The following is a 14,413-nucleotide window of genomic DNA, read 5'->3' as shown; positions in this document are numbered from 1 at the left end:
CTCATTCCTCCACTGCACCCAGTCTTTTTACTTCTCTCCTTTTCCGCTATCCCCCCTCTCCCCTGCCCTCCGACTAACCTCTTGACTGCACATAGCTGCCCTACCTTCTTTCCACCTCACCTCTGTGTGCTCCCCAACAGCACATCGCTGTCTGCCACCCCCACCCTACTATCCCTCCCCTCCCTCTACCCGTCCCAGCCTCCTCAGCAGCAACCAGTCGCCACTACCATATGCACCGGTGCCACTGCTCGCAGTGTTGCCTCAGTTGCTTGAGACTGGCCACGTGTGTGCGAGTTGCGTGTAAGTATTTCTGTGTTTGTCATCTAATTTTGACAAAGGTGTGGCTGAAAGCTATATTTGCGACAGTGTTTTTATTGTGCCTATCTGCAACTCAGCATCTCCACTATATGGTGAGTAGCAACATTCCTTTTCACAATATGGTTACACTCCATCCTGGATTTTCCATTGTTTGATTCTCTTTAACTCATTCCACATCTGAATGTTTCATATCCATGAAAAAATGAATGGAATAGGTATATAAATGAAGTCAACCATTAGTCAGTAACTGTCAGAATGTACCACAAGAGCCGCCTACAACCTACAGAAAAGCTAATTTACTCATTTGTTCCATTATCTCTATTCATAATTACAGTAGGGGATTTTAGAACAGAAGATTGTCACATAAATGAACAGATGGTTTTTCCAGATTTTTCAGTGTATAGGCTTCCTATAGCTTTTCATTTTCTGTAAATGTGAGTGATACATATGGAACAAGAAATAATTGTGCATTAAAAGGATATTTTTTTTTAAATTTCATACATTCACTTTTTTGTGATTTTCAGATGTTAATAATAAACATATTACTTACAGTGATAATGCCATATTGGTCAGATCAAGTAATACCAAATCGAAGTCTAAATCTGATATACAGTCTTCATTGATCACATATGTTGATCATTTCATAATATTGTATCTTTATCACAGACACATTTGCTTACAATTATGGAACATATGTTGTTCTTGGAGGATGAAACAACTTTTCTATAAGAATCAATGTGTACTCCACAAACATCAGCTGTGTGATACCCATTTAACTGATTTGCAAGATTTGGAAGGTGTAAATAGTACAGCCCAGAAAGATTTCTTGTTTCTTGATAACACAGATATATTTATCATTGTTCTTTACTGCCATGCTGTAAACAAACTACAAATGATTGGAGTGAAGACATGTGCTTGCTAAGTTGTATACAAGAAGGCTGCATCTTTAAATCTTTAATGGGAAATCTAGGGCAAAAGCTGCCAGCTGAATGAAAACAAGCAAAACCTGTTATAACCCTGTACGTAATACCTGAACATGTACCACAGCATCAGCTCGCTTGGCGTGCTTCACCTTTAATATTCTGCCAACAGCATCCAAGTGGGCCAGACACCAGACGCCACCTGCGGCAGGCCGTGTGGCCTGTACACCTGGAATGGCATCTGCCGCCCCATCTACCGGCGCCCTCCTCTTTATAAGTGCAGTGCAGCAGACACTCGCCCTCATATTGTGTTCATAATTAGTGTCAGCAACTGCTTATATCATACCTGGATTGTTTCTATGTTTGTGTCTCTGTTCTCAACTGTTGTTTGCTTGTGGAAGAAGAATAAATTTTGGTTCATTGTGGCTGTGCTGTTGTTTGTGTTGTACAATATGATACAAAAACAACGTAATGTGAGCAAACAATCAAAAACACCCAAAGATGTGAGTACACCATCGCCAACCAATCTATGGAATCGGTTACAACTGTCCAATATCTAGGACAGTTTATTTTTTGGGGGATGGGAAGCAGTGATTGTGGGGGAGGGTGGATGAGGGCGCTTTACTTAGAAGAAGAGTAAGACAGGTGCAAACCTGAAATTTATTCAATAAATCCTAAAGTAATACAATTAACCACTGAAGGCAGGTGCTTATGATATTTTCTTTTTAGCAAGTTTCAGGTGTTGTATATCAATCTGGAGTCCTCTCTATTTTCTGTTGGCACAAGAAATTCAGATGGGTCATCACAAAACTGACAAATAAATGCTCAAGAAAGTGTATTGCGAGTTATAAGACTTTCCTAGGTGAGTTGAGAAATACACACCTTATTTCATGAACTTTGTCGTAATATAATAATAATGCAGTTTATAAAGAGGCAAATTGACAGTCATGCTTCTTATGCATCCATTAGTCATGTAAGAGGAAATAAGGGAGGAGATGGTGAAATGTATTCGACAAACACTATGCCACACATTGTATGGTGGCCTGCAGAGTACTGGTGTAGCAGTAAATGTTTACTTATATCAAACGCAAAAAACTGTTTACTTACCGTGATGGATTGCTGAGAACAAACTCAATGCTCTGCCACAGCTCTGGACACTGTGCCACTCTGTACCAGTGTGAACATACTGCCGCCACATGGCCAAGATCTTGGACTGGTAGCAGCCGAAACACCTGGAGGAGTATATCGCAGGGGGCATTTTCCCACGATCTTTGTGCAACCTGTGATACAAAGCTCATCACTAAATTTCAACAGATTGATGAGAAATCCTTTATTATTAAATCCTTTTTTTTAAGTTATCATGATATCTAGGATCTGGTCAGATTCAATGCATTTTCACTTGGAATGTCACGGCTTAAATAATGCACATAGGTACTGTTCTGTACCTCCCTTGATTTTCATTTCTCATACCAAGGTCTTTTTTGTCACACCAAGGTCTTTTTTGTAACAAAGAATAATAAAATGATTTTATATTATTAGAGCTACCTCCCATATATAAGATGTGTCTGCTTGTGTCTGTATATGTGCAGATGGATACGTGTGTGTGTGTGCGCGCGAGTGTATACCTGACCCTTTTTCCCCTTAAGGTAAGTCTTTCCGCTGCTGGGATTGGAATGAATCCTTAATCTCTCCCTTGAAACCCACGTCCTTTTGTCTTTCCCTCACCTTCCCTCTTTCCTGATGAAGCAACCGTGGGTTGAGAAAGCTTGAAATCTGTGCGTGTGTTTGTGTGTTTTTTATTGTGTCTGTCTACCAGCGCTTTATCGTTTGGTGTATATGTGTGTGTGTGTGTGTGTGTGTGTGTGTGTGTGTGTGTCTGTCTCTATAGCAATGAAAAATTTTAAAACATAATTGATCCAGGCTTTTCAGCCTAAGTGAGGACAGAAGTTTAAAGCTGTTCACATTTACAGTTTTCTTTTCTTTTTTGTTTCTTTTTTTTTTATTTTTTGTAAGTGTCATGCATGCACATGAACTAAAATATAAAGTATCGTGGTCGCTGTAACAATTCTACACTCTTATTTTAATTAGAAGTACTGCTGAAAGCACATATCTTACAATTTTGAAATATAGTCAGTTCCTAATACATTAGTTTATTATAAGCAGCACTCATTATAGTCCATACTGCTAGGATAGAAATAAAATAACATCTATCAGATACTGAAGTGTCAGTTTACCTCCTTTAATTGCGTAATATGTTTCAGTCTACAATGTGAGAGAGTTTTAGTCTTCTTTTGTGGTTCGCTTCCAGTCGTATCAGCATTGGCAGATGACTCAGTCTTACATCGTTTTGGTTTGCTACACAATGAGGATGAATCTGGAATAAAGGAAGATCACATATAACAAACACATTCATTATGAATATTAAGAATGATTGATTCAAACACTTTGCACCTCAGAGGGCACTGGTAGGAGAAGAAAGACAAAGAGAAAGAGAGAGAGAGAACTCTTGTGTGAGAAAGCATATATTCATCCACACGTGCATGTGAATCCTACAATCTTATACAAAACATGTCATTATAGTGTTGGAGTGTTTTTAAAATGAAGCGTAATTATGCTGTTACATCAGTAACAGTCTTCTTTTGGCAATTTATAAGGTCTGCTGAGGAATTTCTAGTTGTTGTTGTTGTTGTTGTTGTTGTCATCTCCATTCTGAAGACTGATTTGATACAGCTTTCAAATCCATGTTATCTATCTTGTGTGAGACTCTTCATCCCCGAATAACTACAGCAACCTACATCTTTCTGAATATGCCAACGTACTCATCTCTTGGTCTTCCCCCATGATTCTTATCACCTACAGTTCCCTACAATACGAAACTTGTGATCCCTTGACATCTAAGAATGTGTCCTATCAACTGATCCCTTGTTTTGGAATCTGTTGACCTTTTGGTCAAGTTGTGCCAAAAATTCCATCACCCCAATTCTAATTCAGTACTTCCTCATTAGTTATGTGATCAACCTATGTAATCTTCAGCATTCTTCTTTAGTACCACATTTCAAGAGCTTCTAATGCCCTTTTATCTAAACTGTTTAGCATCCATGTTTCATTTCCATACATGGCTACACCCCAGACAAACATCTTCATAAAAGACTTCCTAGTACTTAAATCTATATTCAATGTTAACAAATTTTTCTTCTTCAGAATCTTGAAATTGTTAGTCCACATTTTATATCCTCTCTACTTTGGCCATCAGTTATTTTGCTGCCCAAATAGCCAAACTCATCTACTTCTTCAATTGTCTTGTTTCCTAATGTAATTCCCTTAGTATCACAGGATTTAATTCAACTATATTCCGTTACCCTTGTTCTGGTTTTATTGATGTTCATCTTATATCCTTCTTTCAAGACTGTCCATTCTGTTCAGCTCCTCTTCCAAGTCCTCTGCTATCTCTGCCAGAATTACAATGTCATTGGCAGACCTCAAAGTTGTTATTTCTTTTCCCTGGACTTTAATTCTCACTCCAAACTTTTCTTTGGTTTCCATAACTGCTTGTTCAACATACATATTGAATAACATAGGGGATAGGCTACAACTCTGTCTCACTCCATTGTCAGTTACTGCTTCCCTTTCATGCCAATCAACTCTTATAACTGTCATCTGGTTTCTGTACCAGTTGTAAATACATTGATTGATTGATTGATTGATTGAGAGAGTATGGGACCAAATGGTGAGGTCATCAGTCCTGCAATTCCAAAGGGGTTACATAAGAAAGAGAGTCTGCTAAAATGAATGGATTCAGTCAGAGGAGTCAAATTATAAAAGAATGAACATTAAACACACACAGTATAAACATAAAAGGTGAGACCAAATCTAAAAACTGGAAAAAGGGGGGGGGGGGGGCAGGGGGGGCGGTCATGGGGTCACATACTGTGAAGACTGCAAAAGGAGTCCCAATCACAACCAACCTGCCCCAGCTCTAAGACTAAAGGAGAACCATTTTCACATAGGAAACTGAGGACCAGGTCAACCATCTGTGGATCATGCGCTAATGTTAAATTTAGGAAGCAGGAAGACTATACTTAACACGAAGGGTCGAAAGAAGGGGACATGCCACCAATATGTGAGATATCATCAGTGGTCCCATAACCACATTGTGGAGGCAGGTCGTTATGTAGTAGTAAACAATGGGTGAGCTGGGTATGGCCAATGTGTAAACGACATAAAACAGTGGACACCTTCTGAGAGGGATGGAAAGAAGTGCCCCAAACTGCAGTAGACTCCTTAATTGGGTGGAGATTATTACTATGAGTGGTAGTGCTCCAGATAGCATTGCACTGTTGGTCAAAGAGAGATTTGACATAGATCCGCATATCCGCAGCTGGAATCATGAAAGGAAAATGGGGTTAAGTATCTGCTTCTCTAGCCAAATTGTCAGCCAATTCATTCCCTGGGATTCCCACATAACTTGGGACCCAGAGAAAGATGACTGAACAGGCGGCACGCTCAAGGGCCGAGAGAAGGTCATGGATGGCAGAGACCGGGGATGATGAGAGTAGCATCGATTGATAGCCTGAAGGCTGCTCATGGAGTCGGAACAAATGGACATATGTCCCCAGAGAGGAAACACAGCACTCCCAGCATTCCTTTTTATTCTGCTTAATAACGTAACGAGCCTTAGCACAAAGACACTTAAAAGTGAGGAGATTGGTCTGGGAGGGGTGTCGCTTAAATCACTGCAGTGCCCGTCGGCGGTCCTCAACAGCAACTGCGACGTCCTCGGTCCACCACGGTACCGGCCAATGAAGAGCGGGCCCAGTGGATAGGGGGACAGCAGTGAAAGCAGCATGAAGAAGAGCAGCAGAGATGCCTTGCACGACTACATCAATGGAATTAGAGAGGGAGGTGTCAAAGCGGACAGCAGACATGTATAAAGGCCAATATGGGGGCCTGTCTGACTGCTAGGAGCAGGGGAACGATAGTGTCACTGGGAAGTTGTCACTGTCACAAAAGTCATCATGGGATGACCAATGTAGGGAAGCCATGAGGGCAGGGGAAGAGATCATGAGATCGATAGCAGAGAAGGTGCCATGAGCGGCACTGAAGTGGGTAGGGGAACCATAATTGAGGAGACACAAATTGAAGTCCATGATAAGTTGGTCGATTAGGATACCCCGACCTGTTGATGTGACACTCGCCCACAGTGAATGGTGGGCACTGAAATCCCCAAGGAGGAGAAACGGGGGTGGGAGTTGTTCAATTAAGGTAGATAGTGCAACATAAGCAAGTGGCCTACCTGGAGGGAGGTAGACACTGCAAATGTTTATTGCCAGAGTCGTTTGCACTCTAACTGCTATCACTTCCCAGGTGGTAGATAGGGGGGGGGGTCAACTCACCAAGAACATCGGAGTGAACCAAAACGCAGACCCCACCAGATGCTACCCCCGGGCCAGCACAGTTCCGACAGAATGCCCAATAACCACGTAAAGTGGGAGAGTGGCCATTATGGAAATGCGTTTCTTGGAGAACAAGACAGAACGCAGAATTTGAGGAGACAAGACGTTGCATTTCCAGTAGGTGACGATAGTAGCCATTGCAGTTCCACTGGATGATCATGTGGCACGAGTCCAAGGTAGGTATGAAGGAGCCGAGGAGGATGTCAGGTCACTTTGTCAGTAGTTGTCACTGACAAGGACAGGGTGACATTCATAAATAAAATGTCAGATTCAGGTTGCGAGAGGGGAGTTGGCACCTCCGGGGGCACCAGGCCACCTTGTCTTGGGATTTATGTTTCTTCTTCTTCTCTTTCTGAGGTGGAGGATGACAGGACACAGGGGGAGTAGAGGCATCTGCAAGATAGGGAACCAAAAGAGAGTGGGCGATCTTGGGGCCCACAGATGGTGCGCCTCGTGGCTTAGTGGTGGTAACAGTCTTCTGGCCTGAGAGACGCGGGGGAGAGGGTTCCTGGGAGGGAGCCCGATCACCGGCAGATGCCAAAGACAGGGGGCACTTCTTCAGCCGGGATGGGGGAGGAAGGGGGGGCGACTCCCTGATGGGAGGTTGTGGGAACGGCATGGGAGGAGGAGGGGAGAGTGGGGCTGAGCTGGGGTAAGGATGAGGGGGGGGGGGGGGGAGGAGGAGGAGGAGGAAGTAACAGAGGCAACAGTTGAAGGTAGTGACACCAGATGGAGTATCTCATACTTTTAGCGAGCTTCAGTGTAAGACAGGCGATCCAGGGACTTATATTCTTTAATCTTCTTTTCCCCTTTGTAAACCGGGCAATCCAGTGAGTGAGGAGAGTGGCAGTCAGCACAATTAACACACACACGCGGCGGGACACAAGGGCTTCCCTCATGGACGGGGTGGCCACAGTCACCACACAATGGGATCGCCGTACAGCGGGAAGACATATGCCCGCACCGAAAGTACCGCATAGATGGAGGGATTTACGGCTTCACGTCACATCTGTTGCACATAACCTTGACCTTCTCTGGGAGGGTATCCCCCTCAAAAACCAGGATGAAGGTGCCAGTATCAGTGTGGTTGTCTTTGCGACTCTTCTGCACACATCGGACCAAATGAACGCCACGCCGCTCCAGATTAGCCCAGAGTTACTCATCAGTAGGGCGAGGTCCCCATGAAAAATAACTCCCTGGATCATATTCAGAGAATGGTGAGGAGTGATAGACACTGGGACATTACCAAGACAATCACAGGCATGAAGAGCTGCGGATTGGGTGGCAGAAGAAGCTTTGATCAACTGGGAGCCTGACCGCATCTTACTAATAGACTCCACTTCACCAAACCTGTCTTCGATATTTTCCACGAAAAACCATGGCTTTTTGGTGGTGATTGTGTCCCCATATGTCCTAGTACAGACGAGGTAACAGGGAAAAGGTGTCAGCCCAAGATGGCGATCCTGGCCCTCCTCCCATGGTGTAGACAGAGAGAGGAAGGCTGCCGGGTCATACAAGACAGCATTTAAGGATTCTTCACCATTCGAAGGGACGGCCATGTGAGATTTTTGCAGCTTGATACGCTTCATGTGCCAAGCATCTGCCTTGATACCACCCACTCTGAACAGAGCTCTCCCCATGGGCACCACCCAGTCACAGCGAGAGCCGTCTGGCACGGCAGCCGTTACCGGGAGTTCTGATGCTCCAAGAAGACAAGCAACCACTCCTTGGCATACACAGTGAGAGAACAGCTCAGGTATCAGTAGTGTGATCCCTGTGTTGTCAGGGGGCTCAGCCATACGGGTACATAACAGTCCCACCACACGGACTGGCTACACGTACTGGTGACCTACCAGGTTGGAAGGGAGAGGGGAGAGGAATCCACACCGTAGATGCTAGGGAGGGAGTTCTTCCCCATATGGCTCACACTAAAAACAGGAAATTTTGAAGTGGAGGTCAAACCTCAAGTGGGGAACGAAACACCAAAAGGGTGAAAGAACAGAGAAAAGGAACAAAATTGCAACCAATACAGGAAACCAGGGGAATAGCCACGTCGACATAAAGCAGAACACAGAGAGGGAAAGCAGGTGGCAACGGGGAAGGAGCATGGACAGGGAGGGAGGGTGGAGGGAAAAGGAAAAGCATTTAGTGAATGAAAAATGAGCTGCAATAGCTCGGGGCCCCACATGCGCCTCGCACGAACTCACAGAAGAACCGTCAGCCGCCTGGGGGGAAGTTGTAAATAGCATTTCATTCCCAATATGTTATACCTGCTACCTTCAGAATTTCAAAGAGAATATACCAATCAACATTGTCAAAAGCTTTCTCCAAGTCCACAAATGCTATAAATGTATGTTTGCCTTTCCTTAAACTATCTTCTAAGGTAAGTTGTAGGCTCAGTATTGCCTTGTGTGTTCCTTCATTTCTCCAGATTCCAAACTGATCTTCCCAGAAGTCTGCTTCTAACAGTTTTTCCATTCTTCTGGAATTTGTTACAGTACTGGAACATAACTAATTGGTTTTTAGGAGATTTAGCTGTATTCTCAATGTTTGAAGCCAGGGTTCTTGTTTTCCTATAAACAGGTAATTCAGCTTGTCAGTGGCTCGGGTGAAGCACTGCCCAGCTTCATCGCCAACATATGCTGCCAACCTCTGATTTCTTATAATGCAACCCTCATCACAATTCACAGTGTGAGGAATATCTAACAAGTACAGGAGTGTTGATATGAAGGAGTCACACAGTTTATAACTTCAGTGGCATTACCAGCCGAGTATTTCCCTACAATTTGAGATATCTAATTCAGAATTTTTTATTCTTATTTTCTGTGCATATGAAAATACATTTCCATCATCAAGTGAAAAAACTGTGTGAAAATATAGCTCTTTTGTACAGATTATGTGTGAGTTGGAAACACTGCTTAGTGATTATGATGTCAAAAGAAGGGGGGAAGGTTAAACTTGGTACCAGCACGTAATAATCTTCTCGAGTAACACCAAAGAACACTCTCGAGCTTAGTAAACCAATGTGAAGTGCGTGGCAGAGGGTACATTGCATTGTATCATTTATTAGGGTTTCTTCCCATTCCATTCAAATACAGAGTGCAGGAAGAAATAATTGTTCGAATGCCTCTGTGCATGCAGCAATTATTCTAATCTTATCTTCACAATCCCTTTGTGTGTGATATGTAGGGGATCATAGTATATTCCTGGAGTCATCTTTTATAGCTGGCTCTTGAAAAGTTATTTACAGACGTTCTTCAGAGAGTTTATATCTATCTTCAGAAGTCTGCCAGTCCAGATCCTTCAGCATCTCTGTGACAGTCTCCCACAGATCACACAAACCTGTGACCATTCATGCAGTCCTTCTCTGTAAATGTTCAAAATCCCTTGTTAGTCTTATTTGGTATGGGTCCCACACACTTGAGCAATATTCTATAACCAGTCACGTGAGTGATTTATAAGCAATCTTCTTTGTAGACTGATTGCACTTCCCCAGGATTCTACCAATAAATCAAAGTCTACCATCTGGTTTACACCAACTTAACTTAGTGTCACCAATAGTCTCACATTCTCAACCCGTGTGACCAGGGCCGGTTTAAGGCCCCTGCAACACAAGTGACCGCTCAGGGTGCTTTGCTGAGAGCGGCATCAGAGGTGCCACAGTGTATATAATTCGTATGCAGGGTGAGAAATTATTAGTAGCTACAACTGAAACAGGTGAAAGTATACGATAATACTCGTAGAAGCAAAAGTGTTCCAGTGGATGCGGAGAAGCCAATGATCCATCTGTGAGATAATTGAGAATGTGTGATTAATTGCTGCTACAGTCTTCTGTAATTAAATATGGCCCTAGTTAGTGCAAAGGTATTTGAAATGCAAAGCTTTCAATGTCTTCATCTAACTGGACTGAAATTTCACCCTAGGTCGACCTCGAGAATACTGCTTCGGGAAATTACAGGTAACAAATTACTACACATTTGTACCTGTTACAGGAAGTGCTCCACGTGTCTTCATCACATTTGGAGGCAAAACTGCAATCATCTATGTAGTGAGTTTCCCCCACATCATCTCACAAATCTCGACAAGACTGTACAATTTGGTGTTCCAGTTCCTCTATCATGTCAGTGGAAGCTCAGTACACTTCACTTTCGAGACAACCACAGACAGAAAAATCCAAAGGATTGAGGTTAGCTCATCTTGGAGGCCAAGATACAGTACGTGCTCACATCCATTTCACGTCCATCATATCAGATGCCCTGTTATATCCCATACTGTATGTATCACATTCACCAACATTAAGTAAGTTAAGGTCGGTTACAGTTGAAATTTGAGCCCAATTATGTGGGGACTTGACTGAAAATTTTCATTTCAAATACATGTGCACTAAGTACAACTATGTTTCATACATAAGTCAGTGGCAGTATGTAACTCCACATTCCCAGCTATCTTGTAGATGGCTCTTTGGACCCATGTTTACTGGAACATTCTTCCTTCTATCCATGAATATGTTCACAGTGTCAATGTTTGCTATGAAATGTATTCCACACTATATATAATAACAATTTTTTTCGCTAGAAGCTTTTAAAGATCTCGGGAATTATTTTAAAAGGAAAAAAATGGTTTCTTCTTTTATTGTTTAGCACTGGAAAAAGATTATTTCTGTTGCAGAGAAATGTCTGAGTAATTATTTTCAAAGCACAACAACCCACTTCCACAAGCACTAAATTCGAATTAATTTTTAAGGATCTTATCAAGAGCACAATGAAAGGAAACTTATGTCTGAGGGAAAGTACCAAATGACAAGTTTCTCATGGTGAAGAACATTCTCAACCTGGCCCTGTATCTGACACCATATATATGTTTGGGATATAGTCCACAGCACTTGCACACAATTTGGTAATCACCACTCCTCCCCTACTGATTAAGAATTCTTGCAATGGTAGGATTTGAACAAACCATTTTCAGATTGAATGAAAAAACCACAGCTAGGCATCCAATTACACAACAGCAGAAAAAGCTGCTAGGTTTCTTTGTTTTAAGTTCTTCATTTTCATCCATACCATGAATTTGTCACATTTACTTCTAATTTCTTAATATTTTAATGAGTGCTATGCCCACTCTCCGAGACAAACCTCGTCACGTGGGCAATTGGGAGTAGCTGAACTGACAGAAACTGAATGACACTGACTGGAGCTGACTGTTTTCTGATGACTGCAAACTGCAGCTAGCAAACTACAAAGGGTTTACTATCTCTACATCTATGAAAGCACAACTGATTATGGGGATTAACAACAGTATAAATAATATATGTGATAGTTTTTTAAATAATCTCATTTACCAATATGTTACACACATTAATAAACACAGTCAGCAGTAATTAGAACAAAATGAGTAGAATCAATGTTAATTTGATTTCGATAGACTCAATTGCTTTCTTCAGCCACCCTCTTGAGAGTCTAAGAAACATGAACAGTATGATGATAATTATCGAAGAAAGAATTATAGACTACATGTTGCAACAATGAAACCAACTATTTACCCATTTGGTAATTTATCGAAAAGTTTGTCACAGTGTGACACTACAGACTAAGCAAGAGAGAAAGATCCTTTGTATACATACCTCTCATGTTTGCTTCCTACTACTTGTAGTAATCACTTTATCTGTTTACAACAATAAATGAGACTCCTGAGTATTGAAGAAGACCCATAATTCTAAAATGCTGGTTCCAGCAGCTGCAAGATGCCAGTGCGAGCTTCAGCACTTAGTGTATGTTGAAGCAGCACATTTCCTACAACAATACCACAGTACTAGAAGCAAAAATAATTGCGAATTGACTACACATTCATATCTAAGGTCTAGATGGAGATTTATATTCCAGTGTATAAGTCTATAGTAGGTTGCATGTAGACATCAGGTAGGAAACTGATATCCTGATATTCTAAGTCAAAGTGAAACTGTGTTATTAGAAAGTCCTTCTATAATTTATGAGAATATTGGGGGTCAGGTACATGAATTTCACATCATGCTGATTTGCATTAAATAGGCTTTGAATCTGCCAGTGCATATATAGCTGACAGTGTCTGTATACAGCTACATAATTGCTTTGCTTTAAATATTAGATAAAACCAACACCCGACACCCGAGTAGGGTAATAGGATGAGTAGCATTTTTTCCTCCATTTTTTCACACACACACACACACACACACACACACACAGTAATCTACAATTAACTATGTCTGCCAGTTCAGTTAGCTCTGTCGGTATATAAGGAAATTTTTTCTGCATGGGCTTTGATTATTTAAAAAGTAGCCAACACTGCTGTGAGCCTTAATGATCAAAATTATAACCAGATAGAAGTAAAGAATATAAGCTGAATTTAGCTGTTGGGGATGAACCCATACAACTGGAAAATAACATCAATTACTGGTAAAAGAATGGGTTCACAGAATTACACACGGATACTTCTCATGTCTAGTTATTACAGGATCCTAAAGAAAATTTTGAGCTCGAAAAATAATTATTATTTTTCTTGTGAAAAACAGATCTGTCTCAAAACTAGTGAGTTTCACATGATATCTTAAAAACAGTAGATCCAGATAAAGATGTAGATTGCATACTCCTAGATCTCAAACTTTGACACAACCACATTTTTTACTGGAAACCAAGATATGATCTTACAGTGCACATTGTCACTTAATGACAAGGTTTGCCTGCACAAGATGTGACCTGGAGATCTGGCATACACCATGACATCATTTGGACATTCGACCACTGGTGTGTGTAACACAGGACACTGAATGTCTACTTCATTGTGGTCGGCCGTGGTCAACTAGAGCAGTTGATGATTGCTGCTTACTAATTACTATGGCTCATAAGTATCCCAAGACCCCAAGGAGAATGCAACACAACTGCACATTGCCTTTTCATTTATAGTGTACATTTCTTATTGTGCCAACGTCAATATCATCAGAACAATATTTTGAAAAATTACAAAGTATAATAATAGTTGGTGTCTTCATATCCTTACTTAATCAATAACTTACAAATTATAGAATTTTAAGTTAAACCAGTCACTTGTTGGGAACAGTAAACAATTGGCTAAGAAAGTGAACTTGGTTGTTGCTTCTCAGGTTTCAATTTTGACACACATTTTCCTGTACAACCTGAAATCTCCAATACGCTTTGCCAAGGACAGGGGCATCGACTTACAGACAGCACGCTGCCTTCTCAGCTGTGCCTAAGTGATCAGCGTCATGCTCGTTGAAACTTGGTACAATAGTATGCTGTTGTTCTTTTAGCTTAGAAGACAGTGTCAGAAAGAAAGTTTCCATCCTTGTTGGACTTTGATATTCCATTACTGTTGGCTCTCAGTACTTCTTCAGCGAAGTACAGCGTAAGAATTGTTAGCTGCTTATTCCTTTTGTCTGAAGCTTGGTTTTCGATATTGGTTGTAAACCTGAAGTGAGAAACGCGTTCCGTTTTAACCTAAAGTTGTCAGATCTTCGAGTCTCCGTGGCTACAGAAACTTAATTCACCGTTTTCAACGTATAGCTCTTCAGACTTTAAGACTGTGTTCACTGAAACGTACCTTGCGATTCTGTAAGTCTAAATGGCTCCGTTATTTATGAACCACCATTTATTTTGTTATTGAAGAACCATCCTTTCCTTTGCTTCGTTGTGTAGAAGAATTCCATGGAAATTATTGATATAGTCTTGTTTG

At 41.6% G+C, this 14,413-nt stretch overlaps 1 protein-coding gene across 1 annotated transcript in view; it reads right to left on the bottom strand.

Moving 5' to 3' along the window:
- The window catches only part of LOC124544821 (F-box/LRR-repeat protein 3-like), a 228,753-nt gene that overhangs the window by 22,293 nt on the left and 192,047 nt on the right, over positions 1-14,413 (bottom strand). Inside the window, exons 2-4 of the mRNA XM_047123513.1 lie at positions 12,312-12,480; positions 3,473-3,612; positions 2,346-2,518 (exon numbers count right to left, since the gene is read on the bottom strand). Of these exons, the coding sequence (XP_046979469.1) occupies positions 2,346-2,518; positions 3,473-3,612; positions 12,312-12,318 (320 nt within the window). The 5' untranslated portion in view covers positions 12,319-12,480. The remainder of the gene's footprint in view (positions 1-2,345; positions 2,519-3,472; positions 3,613-12,311; positions 12,481-14,413) is intronic.

Source organism: Schistocerca americana, chromosome 8 (assembly GCF_021461395.2).
Source record: "Schistocerca americana isolate TAMUIC-IGC-003095 chromosome 8, iqSchAmer2.1, whole genome shotgun sequence".
Classification (NCBI taxonomy): Eukaryota; Metazoa; Arthropoda; class Insecta; order Orthoptera; family Acrididae; genus Schistocerca; species Schistocerca americana.
This window is presented reverse-complemented; position numbering and strand designations above follow the sequence as displayed.